The sequence below is a fragment of the Cyrtonyx montezumae genome, unplaced genomic scaffold (assembly GCF_038088225.1).
Source record: "Cyrtonyx montezumae isolate F1298 unplaced genomic scaffold, pur_monq_1.0 scaffold_6, whole genome shotgun sequence".
In the NCBI taxonomy this organism is placed as follows: Eukaryota; Metazoa; Chordata; class Aves; order Galliformes; family Odontophoridae; genus Cyrtonyx; species Cyrtonyx montezumae.
In genome coordinates, this window is record NW_027072067.1 from 16,748,681 (window position 1) to 16,766,464 (window position 17,784).

Here is a 17,784-nt window from a genome sequence, read left to right on the forward strand (position 1 = left end):
CATATGAACTGATTACAAGCCACACTTCTGTGGTTTCCAGTCACTTTCCGTGTATAACATGTGCAGGGCCTTAAGAAAGATGGTGCTGGTACCCTGTGATGCAGTAGCATCACCTGCCAGATGCTGGGTCCTTGTACAGACAGAGTTATGGCCAGGAGACAGCATTAAGTACTCTCAGAGCTTGTAAATGGATTGAAAACACAGGGTGTGATGTACTGAGATTTCAGGATTGCATTTTAGGATTTTGCTGGAAGCAGCTGGGAGTAGATAAGGATCGTGTACAGTACTGGGTTGCTGGTACTGCTGCAGCAGCAGGAACATGTTGCCCTTCCCAACCCCACGGAGCTTGCAGACAGAAATGGCATGAATCAGCTTTCCAGGTCATCAGCCCGAGGGTGAAGTTTGCATCACAGCTGGGGGGGGCAGCAGACCTTAGTGGGGGACAGGTAGCAGCCACATTGGTGTCTGCCTGTGACGTTGTGACATCACGTCTGCTGGCCTCCTGCAAACCAGGCAAGATTTCAGCTCCCTGAACTCTTATTTGTTTCCTAAAGCCTCGTCCCAGGGAAATTAGTTATGCTACTTACAGTGGTTATTGGATCAGTGGTCTTACTGCTGCTTGCTCTGCAGGAGCACATTTCACAGCCTTGCATGCGTGTTTCTTTATCCTTTTTATATGCATTCTACCACACTTCTTGTTCTTATTTTGTGAGATTGGAAGACCCAAAAACCAGCAGACTGCAAAACTGTGAAGCCACAATTGTTAAAATCGCGTTCAAAACAGAAATTTGCTGAAATAATGTCGAAAGCTCACCGAGCTGCACTGGAAACTTTTACCAGTGCAGTCCAACAGTGTTGACAAAATCCTTGGCAGGATGCACGGAGCATGGGCTCATCTCACTAAGCCTCCTGGGAGCAAGGCCACCTCGGGTCTGTGTGATGCAGCCTCAAACCCACTTGGGAAATGCTTCCCAGTGGAAGAAAGGTGCCTTTCTGATTTGGATGATTACTTTAATCATCTCCAGCATTTGCATATGGACTGCTTTCCGGAGAAGCAGCAAGTTCCAAAAATAGGTGATTGGGATGGAGTCAAGTGAAGGTTATCTTCTCACTGCTACTTACACTGAGATGTTGAAGAGCTTTTTTAGGAGAAAAAGCTATGCATGGCATTGACACTCAGAATAAAATGGTGGGTCCTCATGAATGTTCCCTCTCATCTTTTCCAAACATAAATGACCACAGGGGTCATTATTATGGTGTTGTCTTTGGGGGGGGGGGGGGGGGGGGAACAAGCAGCAGACACGTAAATCCCAAGAACTGTAGCGTTACATTTAAGGCCTTGCTGGCATAAATATCAGCCTTTCTTAGCTAATTAGTGAAGCAGTGAGGTGTTCCCACTCGGTGTGGAAAACACAGAATTTTTCTCTTCCAGCTGCTGGGATTTCAGTGATGCAGAGGGTGATGGGGAGTGGCATTTCCAAACTGGTGGGAGTTCAGAAAGGAAATCGGGAGGTAGAGGAGGTGCTGGCACTGAACTGTGCTCTGGAGCAGCAGTGCTGAGGAAGCTGAGCACAGAGCAAAAGCTATGAGCTTCCCCATGCACCTGCCTGCTGTGGTCCTCCTATGAAATCCTCTTGTTTGGGGATGGGGAAAGTCTTCTACCGGGGCTGGGATTTCTTCTTCTTCTGTGATTGGATCCAAAAGTGAGAGTGTTTAATTAACCTTCAGTGCTGTACAGTCACTTACCTCGCAGCCTATGATCTAATTAAATAACCAAATTTTCATTTCAGCAGGGAAGATTTTGTTTTTTCCAGAGGTTTGTTTTGCTGTTGTGTCACTGGGGCCACCCTGAAGGCTGAAATTTCTAATTACTGACAGCCTTTATTTAACAATCTTGAAATATATATGTCACTGAGAAATTAAATCTGATTCTAGCTAATGAAAAGGTCAGCTCAGAAATGTGGCAATATTAAGCTGTGGGAATTCAGTACTTTCATTAATATTTGTGCCGTACAAAATTTTATACAGGAGCCAAATCTTGCATAGTTAAAGAGAGAACCAAATAGCTGAGATTGATTTTATATTTAATAGAACAGTGTAATTTCTCTTGGAAGCAGCAGACCTCTAATCTGGGATTTTTGGCTGTCATTCTGCTTCTGTTGATGAGCAATTTTTATGCAGTAATTACAAGGAGGGAAAATTGTTCACGAGGTTTATGAGAGAAATGGCAATTTAATTTTTTTTCCCTCTTTAGCCGTCCAATATTTGTATTGCATGTTTCTGAACGTGGTGGTATACAAAGAAATAATCTGGAACTGCATCGCTCCTTGGAAATGCTGATATTTTGAAAGATTTCCTCACTGTAAGTAATAGGCAGCTCATTAAACAAACAAATGGTCTGTCCTTAGAGCAATCAGTATTTACTATTAACCAAACAGCACAGTAAATAATGGATTGCAGGTAGGGAGCTGCAGATAAGTATTTGCGGTGAATTCAAATTACTTGGCTGAAGCCTGAGGCTGAGGGAAGAGAGAAATGGGGGAGGAGGGGGGAAAAAAAGGAGGAGGAGAAGGGATCATAAATGTGTAGCATTCATTGTGGTATTCCTGATCATTGTGCCAAGGAAAGGTTTTCTGCTGTCACCCGGGTGCAAGGGATGCTTCAGATAACTCCTATGGAGAAGAGAGGAGAATTTGGGATTCCTGAGGAAAAAAAGGTATCCAAGGCAAGCTGTGGGGCTGCTCCAGCTCTGTTTTGAGCCGTTGTTTTTCACCAGGGTCAAGATTCTGCAGGATTTTTGTTCTTGTTTTTTTTTTCCTGTCACACTCTAGGACCCAGGAGAGTGCTGTGCTTTGACAGCACTCTCCTGCCAAGTTCTTGTGCAGCCACCTCAATTATTGCTCCAAATTTCTTCAGCAGCTAAATTGTTCATTTGCTGGGATCTGGCACGGGATGAGAAATTTCGGTCTGGAGTTGAGTTGCTGCAGAAGTGAAGTGCTGCACTGCCTCAAGCTTGGGTACACAGCAGCACTCGAGGCTGGGATGGATGGGAGAGCCTGGGGGATGTCTGAAGCTGAAGTGCAACTGTGTGGCTGGGGAGTGTGCTGCCAGAGCATCCGTGTGGCTGTGAATCCATGGGTAGATGTGGGCCCGAGTGCATGGGTGGAGGCTAGCTAAACCCACCATTTATTGGCACCTGGGATGTGCACCGTGTACAGGGCATGGAATAAGGATTTTAGTAGCCTGAGCTTTGGAAAGGCTTCTTGCTTGCAGGCAGGAATCCAACTGAGCTGAATATCTCGTGCCCCAAACCAGCATGCTGCAGCTGCTGGTTGCTGATCTGCAGTCAGAAGTTCCCTGTCTTCTCTCTCTGCTGAGCATTGTACCAAGCAGGTCAGCTTCTTCCACCAGGAAGAGTTCAATGCCTGAGATATATATATGACATCTGTTTTTTAGCCTCATTTCTACACAAATGAGGCTTATGGGATTATCATGTCTGTCTCTTGTCCTCTCACTAGCCAATTTCAATCTTAAACCAGGGATTTTGGTCTTGAGGATGTTGATTTCCAGGAAGGCTTCGTGAGTTGAGAGAGTAAAGGTTCCTGTTAGTGAACAGTTCTCCTGCAAAACAATCCTGACAGCTGAAGTCTAAATTTCTTGAGATGGATGTGCTGTAAGTGCTATGTTAGCAGATAAGCACTACAAAACATACCTTACACTTGTTAACATTTTGCTGATATTTGCAAGTGGTGCTGATGACTGAAATCCTTCATACGCCCACACTTGTGGAGGCCTCTCCTTTACTCCCCTGTGAGTGGCACTTAAGCTCTCATTAGCACAGATTTTTTTCCTCCTTTTGGCTGGTGCCTGATGCTTTTACCTTGTAATGCAGAGCTGAGGATGTGTAATGGATTGTGTAAAAACCTATGTGCAGTAGTTCTGGGATAATGGAGTAAAAGGAAAGGTTTCACGCTCTGGTCCTTATTAATGAACTAAATTGGACTAAATGTCCTTTTTATGGTTTTTTTTAAGACATAAATAAAAGATAAAAAGATGTGTGAGATTTATGAGTTAGGTCATAAATGTACTAAATTACTGAATTTCTCTCATTAGCTCTCTTACATTACTTTCCAACTTACACAGTTCTCATTAGAAAAACTTATGAACTGGAATAATTACAAATATACCATATTTTAAGCCATTTCTGCTTTAATTACAAAGCAAAAAATAATTATGCTTTTGTGCTGTAATTGATTTTTTACTTTTTGTTCATGTGTTTTCCCTTCGGGGTTTAAATATAGGACCTTCCTCAAGCCAGGAGTCTGGGAGAGAGGAGAGGAAAGGGAACCTTCATGCAATTTAGCCCCAAATCCTGCAGCCATGCTTTTATTTAGTAGCCTCATTAGAGCCAATTTAATACTACGTGCTAAAATGGCTGTTTCTTCTCCTTGCTAGACTCCCAATTTCCCATTTTACATCTGATTTGAATTGATGGTGAGAGGAAGCATAAGGTATATCTCATTCTGTTTGGACTCCTTCTTTACGGAAGAGTGATGGAGATGCTATTAAGCACAAAGAGGATCACCGTATGCCTGCTTTTCTTTGCACTGAGTTTGGCAGCAGCTATTGAAATACCATCATCAGGTGAGCTGTAGCTATTTACTGAACACTTTGCTGTTTTGTTTTGGCATGCTTGCTATTCTTTTTTGTTTTTGTTGTTGTTGTTGTTTCTTCCTTTTTAGCTTTCCCTGAAGAAAAAAAGTATTAAATCCTATTTTCAGTTGTTCCATTTTGAATTTAATTTTGCCAGAACATGGCCTTTGGGAAATTGAGAAGTGATAAAAACACGAGGCACTTTGTTTAGACTTGTTTGGCTGCAGTGGTAAACTTGTCTAATAACATCTACCTGATGTTCAAGATCCAACACACTGCTTAGCTCTGAGGGTCAGGTCTGTCCTTCACGTAAATCCCTCATTTTGGCTCTGAGTCTCCCTGAAGCTTCTTTGATGTACATGGAACTCTATTTACTTGTCTCCAACCTGCTGTCTCGCCTGGAGAAGGAGCAGGTGTATGTCTCAGGAAGCTCACTGATCCCTAGAGAAATATTTCCTGTCTTGCACTCCACTCTGGGGAGCACCAGGTCTTTCTGTCTAGCTGGGATGTTCAAACTGCCTGTTCTACATGGTTGGCGTGTGTTCACTATGTGTGAAATATGAGACCTGCATGGGACAACCCAGTGGTGACCAGGAGGATTACACAGAACAGCTTGCTTTCTGGGCTTGGAACACAGGAAAATTCAACAATATCGGCTTTTGAATGAACTATGCTGATGGAAAATGAACTGCGGGGTCTCAGCAGGCTTTTGAGTGCAGCAGATTTGGAGCAGGGCATTGGCATTGTGGGTACCTAATGTGAGAAGCCCTGGCTGCAGAGAAGGTGATTAAGCAGGTTTTTAGCATATTTTCTTAAAGTTACCCGAACTCGTTTATCAGTGAAGGAGATGGAAGTGTCTCCCTGTGCTTAAGCAAAGTAGGATGGAGCTGGGACTGCGAAGTGCAGGCCAAACTGGGCAACCACTGCTTTTAAAGTACCTACACAGGGGAGTCATCCAGCCCTTTATGTGCTTCAATAAAGGTCTTTATGTTTTAATAAAAAGGAATTATATCTGATCAGTGAAGCTGGTGGGTCTGGAATTGCTCAGCTTTAAGACCATACGTTATGGTATCATACCATGGTTTGCTTCATCTTTGAGCTTCCTGGACTTAGAAGAGAAACCAAAGATGTTAATTTTCTTCCTGGCTGCCTATAATGATGTGATGATCCCATTATCCGCAGCTACATGGCAGCAGGACACATCTTCCCATCTTTGTTACACAGACGTTTGTGACATTTTTAATTCCCTTAGAAAAAAAAATAGTGAGAAATCACTGTGTAACTGTGTGACTGATAGTGGCATTTCTGCCCTGGAGGGCACGTTTTCATCCTTGCAGTCAATGGTTTTCATTGTAATTTTATCTAGAATGATGACAAAAGTTTGTGACTTTACGTGTATACGTGTCTGAGCCTACAGTCACATACAGGTATGGGGAGCAAGGTGTTGTCAGTGTCAGGAGGATGATGATAATCTTCCCTTATTTAAGGCAACCATCACTGTTCGCAACGGTGAGGCAATCCTGACATTGTCTTGTTGAAAGAAAGGCCCTGAGCTGAGCACAGCTGTGCTTGAAAGAGGATTTAATCTGCTGTCTCTTTGTGTTCAGTTGTGCAGCTTCCAACAATCACGGAGCAATCTGAAACCCAGGTTGCGTACCCTTTTGACGAGAACTTTACAATTAAATGTGAAGCTAGTGGAAACCCACAGCCCACGTAAGTACTGCTTTCATCTGGAGAAGCAAGTAGAAATTGAGTTTGCTTTTAGCTTTGCCAAACATTATTCCTTTTTTGAGGAGGAGAGGAATAGCAGGTGTCTGGGAACCTGCTCAGAATGGCAAGGTGAGGTTAAGCTTTGTGTTTCCATTTAAACCATTCAGCTTCTGTTGTTTGAAATCTTTCACTGTCTCTGTGAATAGATAGCAACGTGCTGGAGATTCATTTCTCGGAGTCTGCTCATTTTCTCCTGGGTTTTGTGATGGTACCTCTTGTAGATGGAGCTCCCTGCCAAAAGTCCAGCTGTCCTGCAAACAGCTTCTTTTGGAGACCTGAAATTCCTTCCAGTGTGTGGCTTTCACAGATGGCATCTCTCATTTATTGTCCTTTTGTTAAGCTCTCTGTTCTTATTCCACGTCACAGTCAGTTGTCCAAAAGCTAGTTGTCCAATAGCAGACATGCCCTATAGCTAGCACAGATTATAGCAGCACAGTGTTTGTTTTACCATCCACCTCCTTTTATTCAGTTTTGTTTCTTTTTTGTTTTGATATTGCAGTGTTGTAACCAGAATTTCCCGTTTTTGTACTCTCTTTGCTGTGGCCATTCCTTTGAAACTGTTGTTTTATTTTTCAGTTTCAACTGGACTAAGGATGGAAAACCATTCGATCTGTCATCTGATCCTAGGATAAACGCACTTAACAATTCTGGAACGTTTGTGATTCAGAACCATGGAATCATCACCAATTTTCAAGGGAAATATCGTTGCTATGCATCCAATGTGCTGGGAACGGCCATGTCAAGAGAAATTGAACTCATTGTTCCAAGTAAGGGCTTTTTCTCTAATTTCATTATATTTTTTAAGGTGAAAACCTTTGGAAATAGGCAAGGACTAGTTACAAATATTGTCTGTTGTGGAAGGTGCGTTGTTTGTGAATCAGGGATGCCTGAGGGAAAAATGTGTGCTCTCCGAACTGGCTTTATTTCACTCCAATTTTGGAGGGCAGAAATCTGAATGACAATATCTGAATGCAGGGATTCAGATGACAGTATTCACCTTAGAGCTTTCCAAGTGATCCTTCTTACCATCTTTACTTAATATAAAAACAACCGGGTAAATCATGCATCTGTTTTTTCAGATAAATTATTTCAGAAAACATTTATTGTTCACTTCCACTATTTGAGTGTACTCTGCCACAGTTTACCTCTCTAGGGAGGGCCAGTGGATAAATTATTATAAACTTTTTAAGAACCATCTCAAGAGGATCGAATGTTCAACGAGAGAAAACAATTACTTTATTGACTGGTCTATTTAAATGCCTTTATAGTGCGCTTTCTTTGCCTGTTTCATAAAACCCATCAGGATTCTTTCTGATTTGTATTTGCTTAAAGCTTCTGCTTTCTCTTGTGATGCTTCCACTTGGAATACTTCGCTCTTTCTGTGAAGAAGAAAGCAGAATAATTGCCATATGATAAAATTCTCTACCTAATCTGGGCAGAAATAATTGGCTTGTGAGTGGATACAAGTACATCATTAGCATATTAAAATGTTTTGAGAGAGAACAAATAGCAGAAAGGGGGTGGGGGGAGGGAGAGGGAAGAGATAGTTAACATAAATAATAGTGCAAGAAATATTTAGAAATTAAAAATGGTTTCTATCTCAGAGAATGGAATATGAAGTCTGGGGAAGATGGGAGAAATAGTTTATGAAACAGCAAGCAGAGCAAATGCTTGAAAACTCAAGGGGCAGTGATCCAATCAATTGTAAGTTCATTAGCCTCGTGTCAGCAGCATTCAGGGTTTGGTATAAATACTTAAGGGAAGAATATTAAAATTCTGGGGTTGAATGGAAAATGAGTTCCCAACTGTAGGTATGGAAATTACTGATCGTAGAAATTAGGTGACTTTCAGAACTGGGGGTGTGGAGATAGATTAAATTTACTGGTAAAAGCTTGAGGTCATTTAGCTGGGCATTGGCCAGGACAGTGCTTCTATGATGGCTTTGTGTCAAGAAATTTGTAGTTTGGGAGTAACAGAGGAAGAGAGAGGCAATATTGGTTGTAAATTCAGTATAAAAGAACATGAAATTAGAAGAGGAAAATTTAAGAACTCTCTAATGAGAGTAGGACATTGACTTTAATTCATACACTTCTGCCTTTGTTTCTTTCATTTAACAGTATAATATAGATGCTGCAAATTAAATCAGGATTCAGTGGGTACAGAAGACACCTTTCATTTTCTGAAGCTCTGGATAGTCTACAGCTCTGCTCAAGTGAAAGAGATCTGCTGGTGCACAGAACTGCTGTAAATTATGCAATCAGACACAGGAGAGTTTGGGATAAATTACCTCTATTCACCCACAAGTTTTGAAGCAGAGACTGGTACATATGAGATCACTACATGCATTCATGATAATGATGCAGAGGTTGCAGTGCTTTGCCAGCTGTATTCAAGTAAAATGTAAGCTACTTGGCAAGTCACTATGCCAGGGAAGTAAAGAAGAAAGCAGCAAGACAGTCTAGGGTAGGGTTTTTTCATAAATTAAATTTCTACTGTACCGAAGTATAATGCCAGGCTTGTAAGGAAAGTAAGGTTGCTGCTGAAAAGAAAAACAAAAAGGTGTTTACTCAGAGAAGTCATTCCAAGAAAGCATTAACAATGTCAGGAGAAATGATCATTAAATGTCACTTACATAATGAGAATACCCCACCTTCTCTATATATGATGACGATAAGGAGAGTGAGGAAGAATTGGGTCTCAGAATAATCTGCATTTTGTATCATTTACAAAGTCTAGATGGTTACAAGATACTTGCAGAGTGAAGATGAATGTAATGGTGAGAACACAGACCTCAGTTCCTTTCCTCCTGTATTCAGGGAGTCTATTGCTTGAACTACTGAGAAGGCTCAATGCCAGAAGAAGTAGAAGTAGGGTTTAAACTTCTTTAATTAACTGTAGTGTAAAAGACACTTCATGGCAAACAGTTAAATTTATGTTCAGTGTTTCTAAAGCCTTTGCTCTAAGAGACCACAGCTCTGAGGATGGAAACATAGCCTAGACATAAAATTGTCTCCTTGAGAGACAATTGTTTCTTTGAGAGCGAGGGGCCTGACATCCCCACACTTCCTGACAGTCAGACTTCCCAACTTGTTCAGTGTAATGAGGCAATTAAAAAAAAAATCCATAGAAAAGCAGATGATATCTCATAAACCATTCAAAGGTTGCGAAGGAAATTACGCATTTAACTAGTGCATTTACAGTGTGGGCCAGAATAGAAATTGATGCACTGAGATGAGTACGGAAAGCTGCTCAAGCTGTGCTGCTCATGTGGTTGGTGATTATAAGTGATATTTAAGATTCTTGGATGTGTTGTGCTGTACATGCGTATAACAAATTGCTTAACTGCTAATCAAAGCGTCTGATGAGCTTGGAATTTCCAGGATATAGAATGTTATCGAATATTTCTGTTTCCCATTACCTTCATATCTTCTAGAGATTTACTTGTACCCACGATGCAACTATACATCCAGGACACATTTCCAACACTGACCACAGAGAAAGTTACAGAAGCAGACCTAGCGCGTAGTGATGTTTTCCCACAATAGTTTCTCAAAGTATATTACTAGCTTCTGACTTAGAATGATGAATCAGCTCCCATGTTAAACCTGTTACTGTAGGAACGAGGTACTGTGGTACCAAGGACTGCTACAGCTTCTTACAGAAACTTTTGCCTTCAGTTTGACTTCTCAGTGCTTTTGCCAGGAAGATGTAAAATACTAGGCTAAACACATTCCATTCTCTATCTGATATAAATGTGCATCTTCAGTACAGTTGTGGTTGTGCAAAGCTGTTGGCAGTAGGACAGGCACTAAGCCATAGGACGAAGCATGTCTGAATAAACCCACAGCAATCCTGCTTGCTCCATGGTACTGGGAGTCAGGATGCTAAGTTTCTGTATACAGCTTCACTCAAATTCAGATTTTATATTTGCTTTTCATGTCTCTACTGCATTTACTGAACAGATAAGTGGGAGGGACTGACCCAGTCTCCGTTCTGAGACTTCTCTTAGCCAGCCTAATTTGTCACTGGTATTTCAGCCTAATCTCAAGTACAGTTGGTCATTAAACTTTGAGTCACCCCGGGGATTAAAGAGGGACTGGTTCCTTATACAAATGACTCTGGAGACTGATAATCTTTCATTTCCATGGTTTACACACTGCCACAGCACTGTGATTCTGGTTTTTGAGTGCTGTACACAGCCTTGGCAGGAAATAAAACTTCAGCAATGAAGCCTTTCTCAGTACTGTTTTGAGAGCTTTATATATCAGTGTGGGCTTTTAGAAGATGTTGCCGTAATGGAAGTCAGGTGTGCAGTTTCTCATCTTCCCTGTGGCTGTTTCACACCTTGATTGCCTGTGCTGTGAGTGTCCTCCCGCCAGTACTTCAGAAAGCCTTTCTCAGTCATTAAATAACGTTCTCCCCCGTGTTATGGATATGTGAGATGTAGTGCTTGGAGCTACGTGGGCTTCTCTGGCCTCTCTCATTATGTCTGTGTGTGGGGAATTGCACGTAGGACTGACATGACAGTTTTAGTGGTATCGCTGCAAAGAGATCAATTGGTTGTAAATTTCACAGTGTCCATGAGCTGCATTGATAACTCCGTGCTGTGTCACTTTTGTGACACAATTAATCTTGTGCGGTACGTTCTAGTTTAATTTGGTTGTGATAGTTTCTGAGATCAGCCACAAATCAGTAGTGATTGATTCTGGAATATTCCCTAATTAAAACAGAGCAGCTCTGCAAAAAAAACCCCAGACATTTCCTCCATGTATGTACTGAAAATGAATGTGCAAGAGCCAAAGCCTAACGTGATATTTGCTTCTGAGTCCTAATAAATCTCCTTTCACAAGCAATCATTTTTCTAGTCTTTGAGACCAATGGGGCACTAGCAAGTAAATATATTTGTCAGGAGATTTGGCTCAGGAATTTGTTATGAAAATTGAATTTTCCTCTCTTGCAAAACTTGAAGGGTTCAAAGCAATCCCAGTTATGCATTGAGGGAACATCAAAGTTCTGAACAAAGTGAAATGAAACAGTGTAGAAAAACCCAGGAGCCTCAAACACCTCACTGCTCAAATATTTTTTAAACTTATACAAGACATTGGAGTTCACAGTGCTGCTTCCCCCAATAGGGACCGGAGTGGATGTCTGGGCCTGAGCTGAGAGGGATGCCTGCACTGCCAGCTATTGACTCCAAGGCAGTGATTTTTTCAGCCTATCCTGGAGGGGATTGATATCTTTTTGTATAATTAGGTAATTATTGGCTACAGAAACTGACTGGAAAGGCCAGTGGTTATGGCACCCAGCTGGGGTATTGGAGACCCAGATTTTATTGTTGTGCCAAATGAGGCAGAAAATGGGTTTGAACAAAAGTCCCATGTCTTGGATGAGCGGCCTCACTATAGGGCTGTTTGCTGACCTCCTGATTTTGTTGACTTAGTCAGAAATCCCTTATCCTTCACCTGATCCAGCTCTCAGCTTTATTGAGTGATGTGCTGTAGGGAAAAGTAAGCAAGCTTTAGGTCAACAAATTGGCTTTTTCTCACTGGAAAACATTTTCGTTCTCCAGCAGTCAATAGATGCCCTTTCCAGGGCTTGAGGAGTATTGGTTATTGAATGTATTGGATTTGAACAGATAGTTCCCTCCCTTACTTGAAATGCCACCTACAGAGTGGGTAATGCTCATTAGATCCATTTTCTCTTCCCTAGTAATTCCTATTTGTATTAATAACACTTTCGGAGATAAAAATCTATTGACCAATTTGCACTCAGGCAATCAGCATTGTATTGATTGCTTCTTTTGGTGTTCACTAATCCCACAGTGAACAAAAGCTCCCCAGAGCCCTGGCCCTGCATTTCTCAACCTTCTTTTCAGTTTGACTTCTGCTGTGTGACACTGCAGCTGTTTTGCAGTGTCACTGGGCTGCTGACATATTCAATTGTATATTTGCTACCAGGGTTCCCTCTCATGCCTTGAACACCAGGATGGCAGCACTTGCTGGGCCAGCCTAGCCCTGCACAGCCAGGACTCTTTCATTCCGTAGCTGTTTAATTGCTGTTAATTTTAATGTTTAATGAAGTTGCCTGAACTGAAACTTTCATGAGTTTGAACTTGCCTGAAATCAGAAGAGCGTCCGCCCTGAAACTGTCTTAGTTAAATTCATTTAAGGAGTGGTTGCGTTTTGCAGACTAATTTCTTCACAGTAATCTCTGAACTGCAGCCTTCCAGTGCCTGCTTCGGGGTGGGTTCCAGCTCAGCTTGATTTCCTCTTCACTTGGATGTGCTCCAGTTGCATTTTGGGCTGCTGATACTGTCCAGGTTGATGAGCTTTGCCAAGCATCGTTCAGGTTTAAGCAGTCTGCTGACTCCCCTGGCAATTAATCGAGTCCTCGATCCGTTAATTATGTAGCCTATATTTAAGCCCAAATAATGCTTTCCTTGTGCACCCCTGATGTATTCCCTTGTGCCAAGCCTGTCTCTGCATCCTGAAGGACAAGCCTGCCAATAAACCCTGCAGGATCTGCACAGCAGAGGTTTTACACTTGAGGGCATGAGGCGACAATATTATCTTAACTCAAGACTTCCTCTTCTTCTCATTCTGAAGATAGATAAGTGTTGGGATGACTCCAAGCACAAGGCAGAATAGCTTCCTGATGTCTGTCCTCACCTGCACTGACTTGCAGTGGCATTTTGGGAACTGCTGTTTAGCCTAAGACTTCCCAGAAGAGCCTATACTCCCAGATTGATTTCATATCTCCAGAATTCTGCCAGTACTGTGTCCCCTGTGCCCATTTTAGGCTCCCATTTCAGTTATCCATCAGGTTGACTTGTCCCTGCCATGCAGAGCAAATAAATGACAGTATTTGAATATAAATACGCTAAATAATTCTTGAGCAGAGCTCATGGACAGCACAGACAAATCACTTAATGAATGAGTAGGGCTAACAAGATTGTCTTAGCCTTAGTAAAATGCTTTGTTACTCTTGGTAACCAATAGGAATACCTAAAAGCAGAGGATGCAAATGATGATGTCCAGGTAATTGGGAACTAAGGGGAACATTTCCAAGGGTACCAGTAAAACAGGAGGTTCTTTGCTTTTGCACAGGTGTACCAAAATTCCCTAAAGAAAAAATTGAGCCCCTCGATGTGGAGCATGGTGATTCTGTGATCTTGCACTGTAACCCTCCAAAAGGGATCCCACCTTTGCATATCTATTGGATGAATATTGGTAAGTAAACAACTCACACACGCTTCAAGTGAGGAGGCTCAAAACATTTGTCTGCCAAAGCAGTTTTATAACTGATGGGAGTGGTAATTCTGCAAGTGCCTGGGGAAAAGATCAGGATATTGATATAAAAAAAAAAAAAAAGGGAAATAGAGATGTCTTTACATAGAAGAAGCAAATTGAGGAGTAAACTGACAGAATGTATTATTAACTGTTACATAGCGGAGCTTAAATATCTGTGTGTACATCTACCAGTAAGGAAGACAACTGCTTTTACAGCAGAGAAAATAATATGTATCAATACATTATTATGTCTATTGTTACTGTTTTCCTCTTAGAATAAACCAATGTTTGATTCATGATAGTAAGAAAAACAATTTTGATGTCAGGTATGCATAATTATTTCTTACTTTCAACATGATTTTCTGTCGCATTCTTCAACGTTTCTTCAGCATTTGTGTTCTGTAGGATTTACTGGCTCTTGAAGTAAAATACTGCTGTGACATGAAGGGGTTGTTTCGATACTGACCATGAGCTTGCAGAGACAGGGTGCCAGATTAAACCTCTGATCTTACGAGGCAGCCTCTCTACTCCTGGCATACATGTTTAGCCCAGGTCTGCATTTGGCTGCATCAACAATGAGACAATACAGCCTCACCAGTCCAAACTAATGCTGCCCTGCTCTAATCTGTAGTTACAGAAGAGCAAAGTGCTCAGGTGCTCGGCCACATCTGCAAACAGTGACCTCCATATTAACATTACTGGCCTTTGTATTGGGAAAACGTGATGGATACATCCTCTCTCCTGAGCAGGAACTGTGCACACAATGCTGTACACTGAGTACTGGTGAATAACCTGTGGGTTGTGCTTGGTCTTCTGCCTCTTTCACATCGAAGTTCTGTTCTGTATCTGGAAACAAACAGAGCATTGGTAGTCACACTGCTGAAGCAGCTCAGTATCATTTCCGTATCATAATTATTTTTTCTTGCTAGATTTGCAGCACATTCCACAAGATGAAAGGGTCTCCATGAGCCTTAAGGGAGATCTCTACTTTGCAAACGTGGAAGAAAATGACAGCAGAAGTGATTATTGTTGCTTCGCAGCGTTTCCAAAACTGAGAACCATTGTACAGAAAATGCCAATGACACTGAAGGTTTCTCGTTGTAAGTCTGTGGATGTGTTGTTTTTTGCTTACTGTTGTTTTTCTTTTTTGGCTCCCTAGACATCAGTGAATGCATATGTGAGCCCCAAATGCAGTGGTTGGGTCCCCAAAGTACACTGCTCTTCCTCCTGCTCTCTCTTTAATGCAAAGTGATGGAGCAGGAGGGAAAGCTGCTTACCTGGTGATCCCTGATGGGACTTGGATGGGTCTTGAGCACTCTGCTGCCTCTGCATCACTGTGAGCAGGCCCTGTTGATTGGTCTGTGTGCAGCTGTGGGGCTGGGGAGAACAGCACTCAGGGAATGGGCTACAGGCTCAGCCCTGCTGGTGGCTTGGCCCTGGAGGCCTCTGTGCCCTTTGGTTTCATGAAAAAGGAGGCACAACTGTCCATCTCCTCTTCTCTAAGGAGAAATGGGCAGCTGCTCAGCAGCAAGAGCAATAGACCCAATTTTCAACGTGTGCAACAGTGACTGCTGTGATGGTCTGGATTGGCAGCACACGCTGCCAGCACGTTCCAGGCCAGAAGCAAATTGGTCCCTTTTCAGGCTGCCACTGGGACTCATGGGGCATTAACATTTTCCTTGTCAAATGTGCAAGGAGCAGCATCGAAGTGTCTTGAAAATCACGATATGAGAGCAAAACACTGGGAGATTTTTAGAGCATGCTGTCAGCTCTGTTAATGGAGTAAGGCCCTGCAGAAGCCAGCAGAGCTGAGGCAGCTTACAGCAGCTGCAAAGCCATCCTGTTTTGCTTGAATCTCTTTTGGCTGTAATAAATTCAGTTAAGGTTTGCAACAAGAGCTGCCCGTGCCCTTTATATCAGTCTTCTGTTTGCTAATGCTTCTGACCTTTTGGGCTTATGTAGCCCAGAAAGCCAAGGAGATTCTTCTTTGTGAATGAAAGCCTAATATTTAATATATGATTTTGAGAGTTTCTTGTTAGGATAAAAAAAAAAAAAAGGATAAATGATTAACACTGGGTTTGTGTATCTTAATACTTGCTTAATTCATATCTTGGGTTATTAACTGTGAGATAAATAGTGAAATGCAACATTGCCCTCCATAGCATTTATAATGTGTCCAGCCCCACAGCCGTGCATGTGCAGATTAGAGAAAATGGGGCAGGGTTTGATTCTGGGTCTCAGAAGGGAAAAGGCTTTGGTGCGTGCATGCTGCTGCTGGAGACTGAGTGCAAGTGTAGGTGTGAGGCATGCATTCACAGTGTTGGTACACTCAGCTGGAGACTGCCTGCTCTTCTCTGTGCCAAGCTGGTTATACCACCATCAAGTACGTTGCAGGATACTGCATATATATAAAGAATTTTCTTTGTGCTGAGAAATTCATTGTTCATCTGTTGATTTGTTTCCTCGTTCCTTTTTTTCTTCCATGGTAGAAATGCACTGGGGGGGGGACATTGCTTTGTTTTGTTTAATTTGTTATTTCTTTCCATTCTATATCAACTATGCACGTTTGTATTTGGTTGTCACTTTTATTTATTTCAGTTAAGCATGCTAATGACTCAGGCTCACCTAATGCTGCAGTTACTAAGGGTGAGTTGAATGCATCTGTTATTTAGCCTTTACACTGAGAACCTAGGAAGAAAAGAGGAAAAAAAAAAATCACAAAAGGCTTTTTATTGCAATGGGATGGATTTAAGTGGTCCGTGGAGTACAATTTGCTCATCTTGTACTTTTTGACAGAAATCTGAAGGGTTTTTAACAAAGAGGTAGTTTTCTTATTCAAGGAAGAAATATTCACATCTCAGAATGTAATGTAAGTAAGGAGTCAGATGGTGTTATCAGTTCAGAGCAGGAGTCAGAGCACGGCGCTCCGTGTCTTCCTCTGATGGTGAAGGAGACAGTGGCATTAAGCTGCTGCGGTTTGGAACTATGAATCCATGTCTAACAGGTCACCCTGGGGCTGCATTACTCCAGGGTGAGCTTAAGGTGTGGATTTGCAGAGCTTTAGCTGCCCTGTGTTAATTGTGCACGTCTATAGCTATACACAGGGTGAACGTGAGATGGTTCACTTTGGCTGCGTGTTGTGCTGTTTGATATTCACCACAGGTAAGCACTCCTACAAAGCACTTCTCATCCTGAAGATTCACCTCTTCCCTTGTTCTGTGCTCACTTCTTTGTGGAGTCGCATTTTGAAAATGCTCTGAAATTTGTGCAGGTGATGTGGCTAGCTCAGAAGGCAGCTGGTGGCATCCTCCAGTTCACCAACCTGTTAATTAAAAGAAAAAAAAAGAAAAAACTTTAAAATGAGAGTCTCTATTTCTATATGTAGCTTCTGAAGATGATTTGTTGGGTTAGATTGCTTCTGAGAACCTCTGTTTCAAGATGCCAAATCTGAAACTCGTGAAACAGCTCCTTCTGAATGAGCACAGGAGCTTTTGAAAAGTGGATCCTCCTTGAGTACTTCAAGGTGGGGTAGTTCAAAGCACTGATAAATCCTCAGGACTTGTCCAGTGGAGACTGTCATTGTGAGCAGAACAGGCAGTGCTTGTGTGGAGTGCTTGGGTGAAGGAGTGCCTGCCTGCCTTTGGCAGCAGGAGGTGGAGGGCAGATGAAAAACACGTGAGCATGTCCAGACAAACCGAAGTGTTTTGCTGCAGCTCTGAGCACTTCTGACACAGGTTTGAGAAGATAAACAGCAAGGGAATGAAAACAAATACAGAAGATGTTTCAGAAAGATACAGCATTTCACCAAGTCATCCGTAACTGACTATTTTTGAAGAACTAGGACCATCTGGGAACTTATTCATTACTGTACCAATTGTTATTATAGTGATAACTGGACAGCCATTTAACCCTGTGCATGTTTCATCATGAAGCCATTGTTTAGCATGCTGAAACAAACGATCTTTTGAAATCAAATGCAGGTCAATCTTGTTTTATTGTTTAAACAGTCTCCTTTACAAATTGTGTCTCCACTACTGTGGATCTAATAATTATAGCAAGGGAACTTTTGGGG

The 17,784-nt window shown here is 42.1% G+C and overlaps 1 protein-coding gene across 4 annotated transcripts in view; it reads left to right on the forward strand.

Annotated features, from left to right (window-relative positions):
* Positions 1 to 17,784, forward strand: part of CHL1 (cell adhesion molecule L1 like) — a 64,198-nt gene that overhangs the window by 15,652 nt on the left and 30,762 nt on the right. For all 4 annotated transcript variants that reach the window (XM_065749410.1, XM_065749406.1, XM_065749409.1 and 1 more), the window contains exons 2-7: positions 4,456 to 4,644; positions 6,261 to 6,366; positions 7,000 to 7,190; positions 13,530 to 13,652; positions 14,642 to 14,812; positions 16,311 to 16,358. In XM_065749410.1, the coding sequence (XP_065605482.1) occupies positions 4,554 to 4,644; positions 6,261 to 6,366; positions 7,000 to 7,190; positions 13,530 to 13,652; positions 14,642 to 14,812; positions 16,311 to 16,358 (730 nt within the window). In that variant the 5' untranslated portion in view covers positions 4,456 to 4,553. The remainder of the gene's footprint in view (positions 1 to 4,455; positions 4,645 to 6,260; positions 6,367 to 6,999; positions 7,191 to 13,529; positions 13,653 to 14,641; positions 14,813 to 16,310; positions 16,359 to 17,784) is intronic.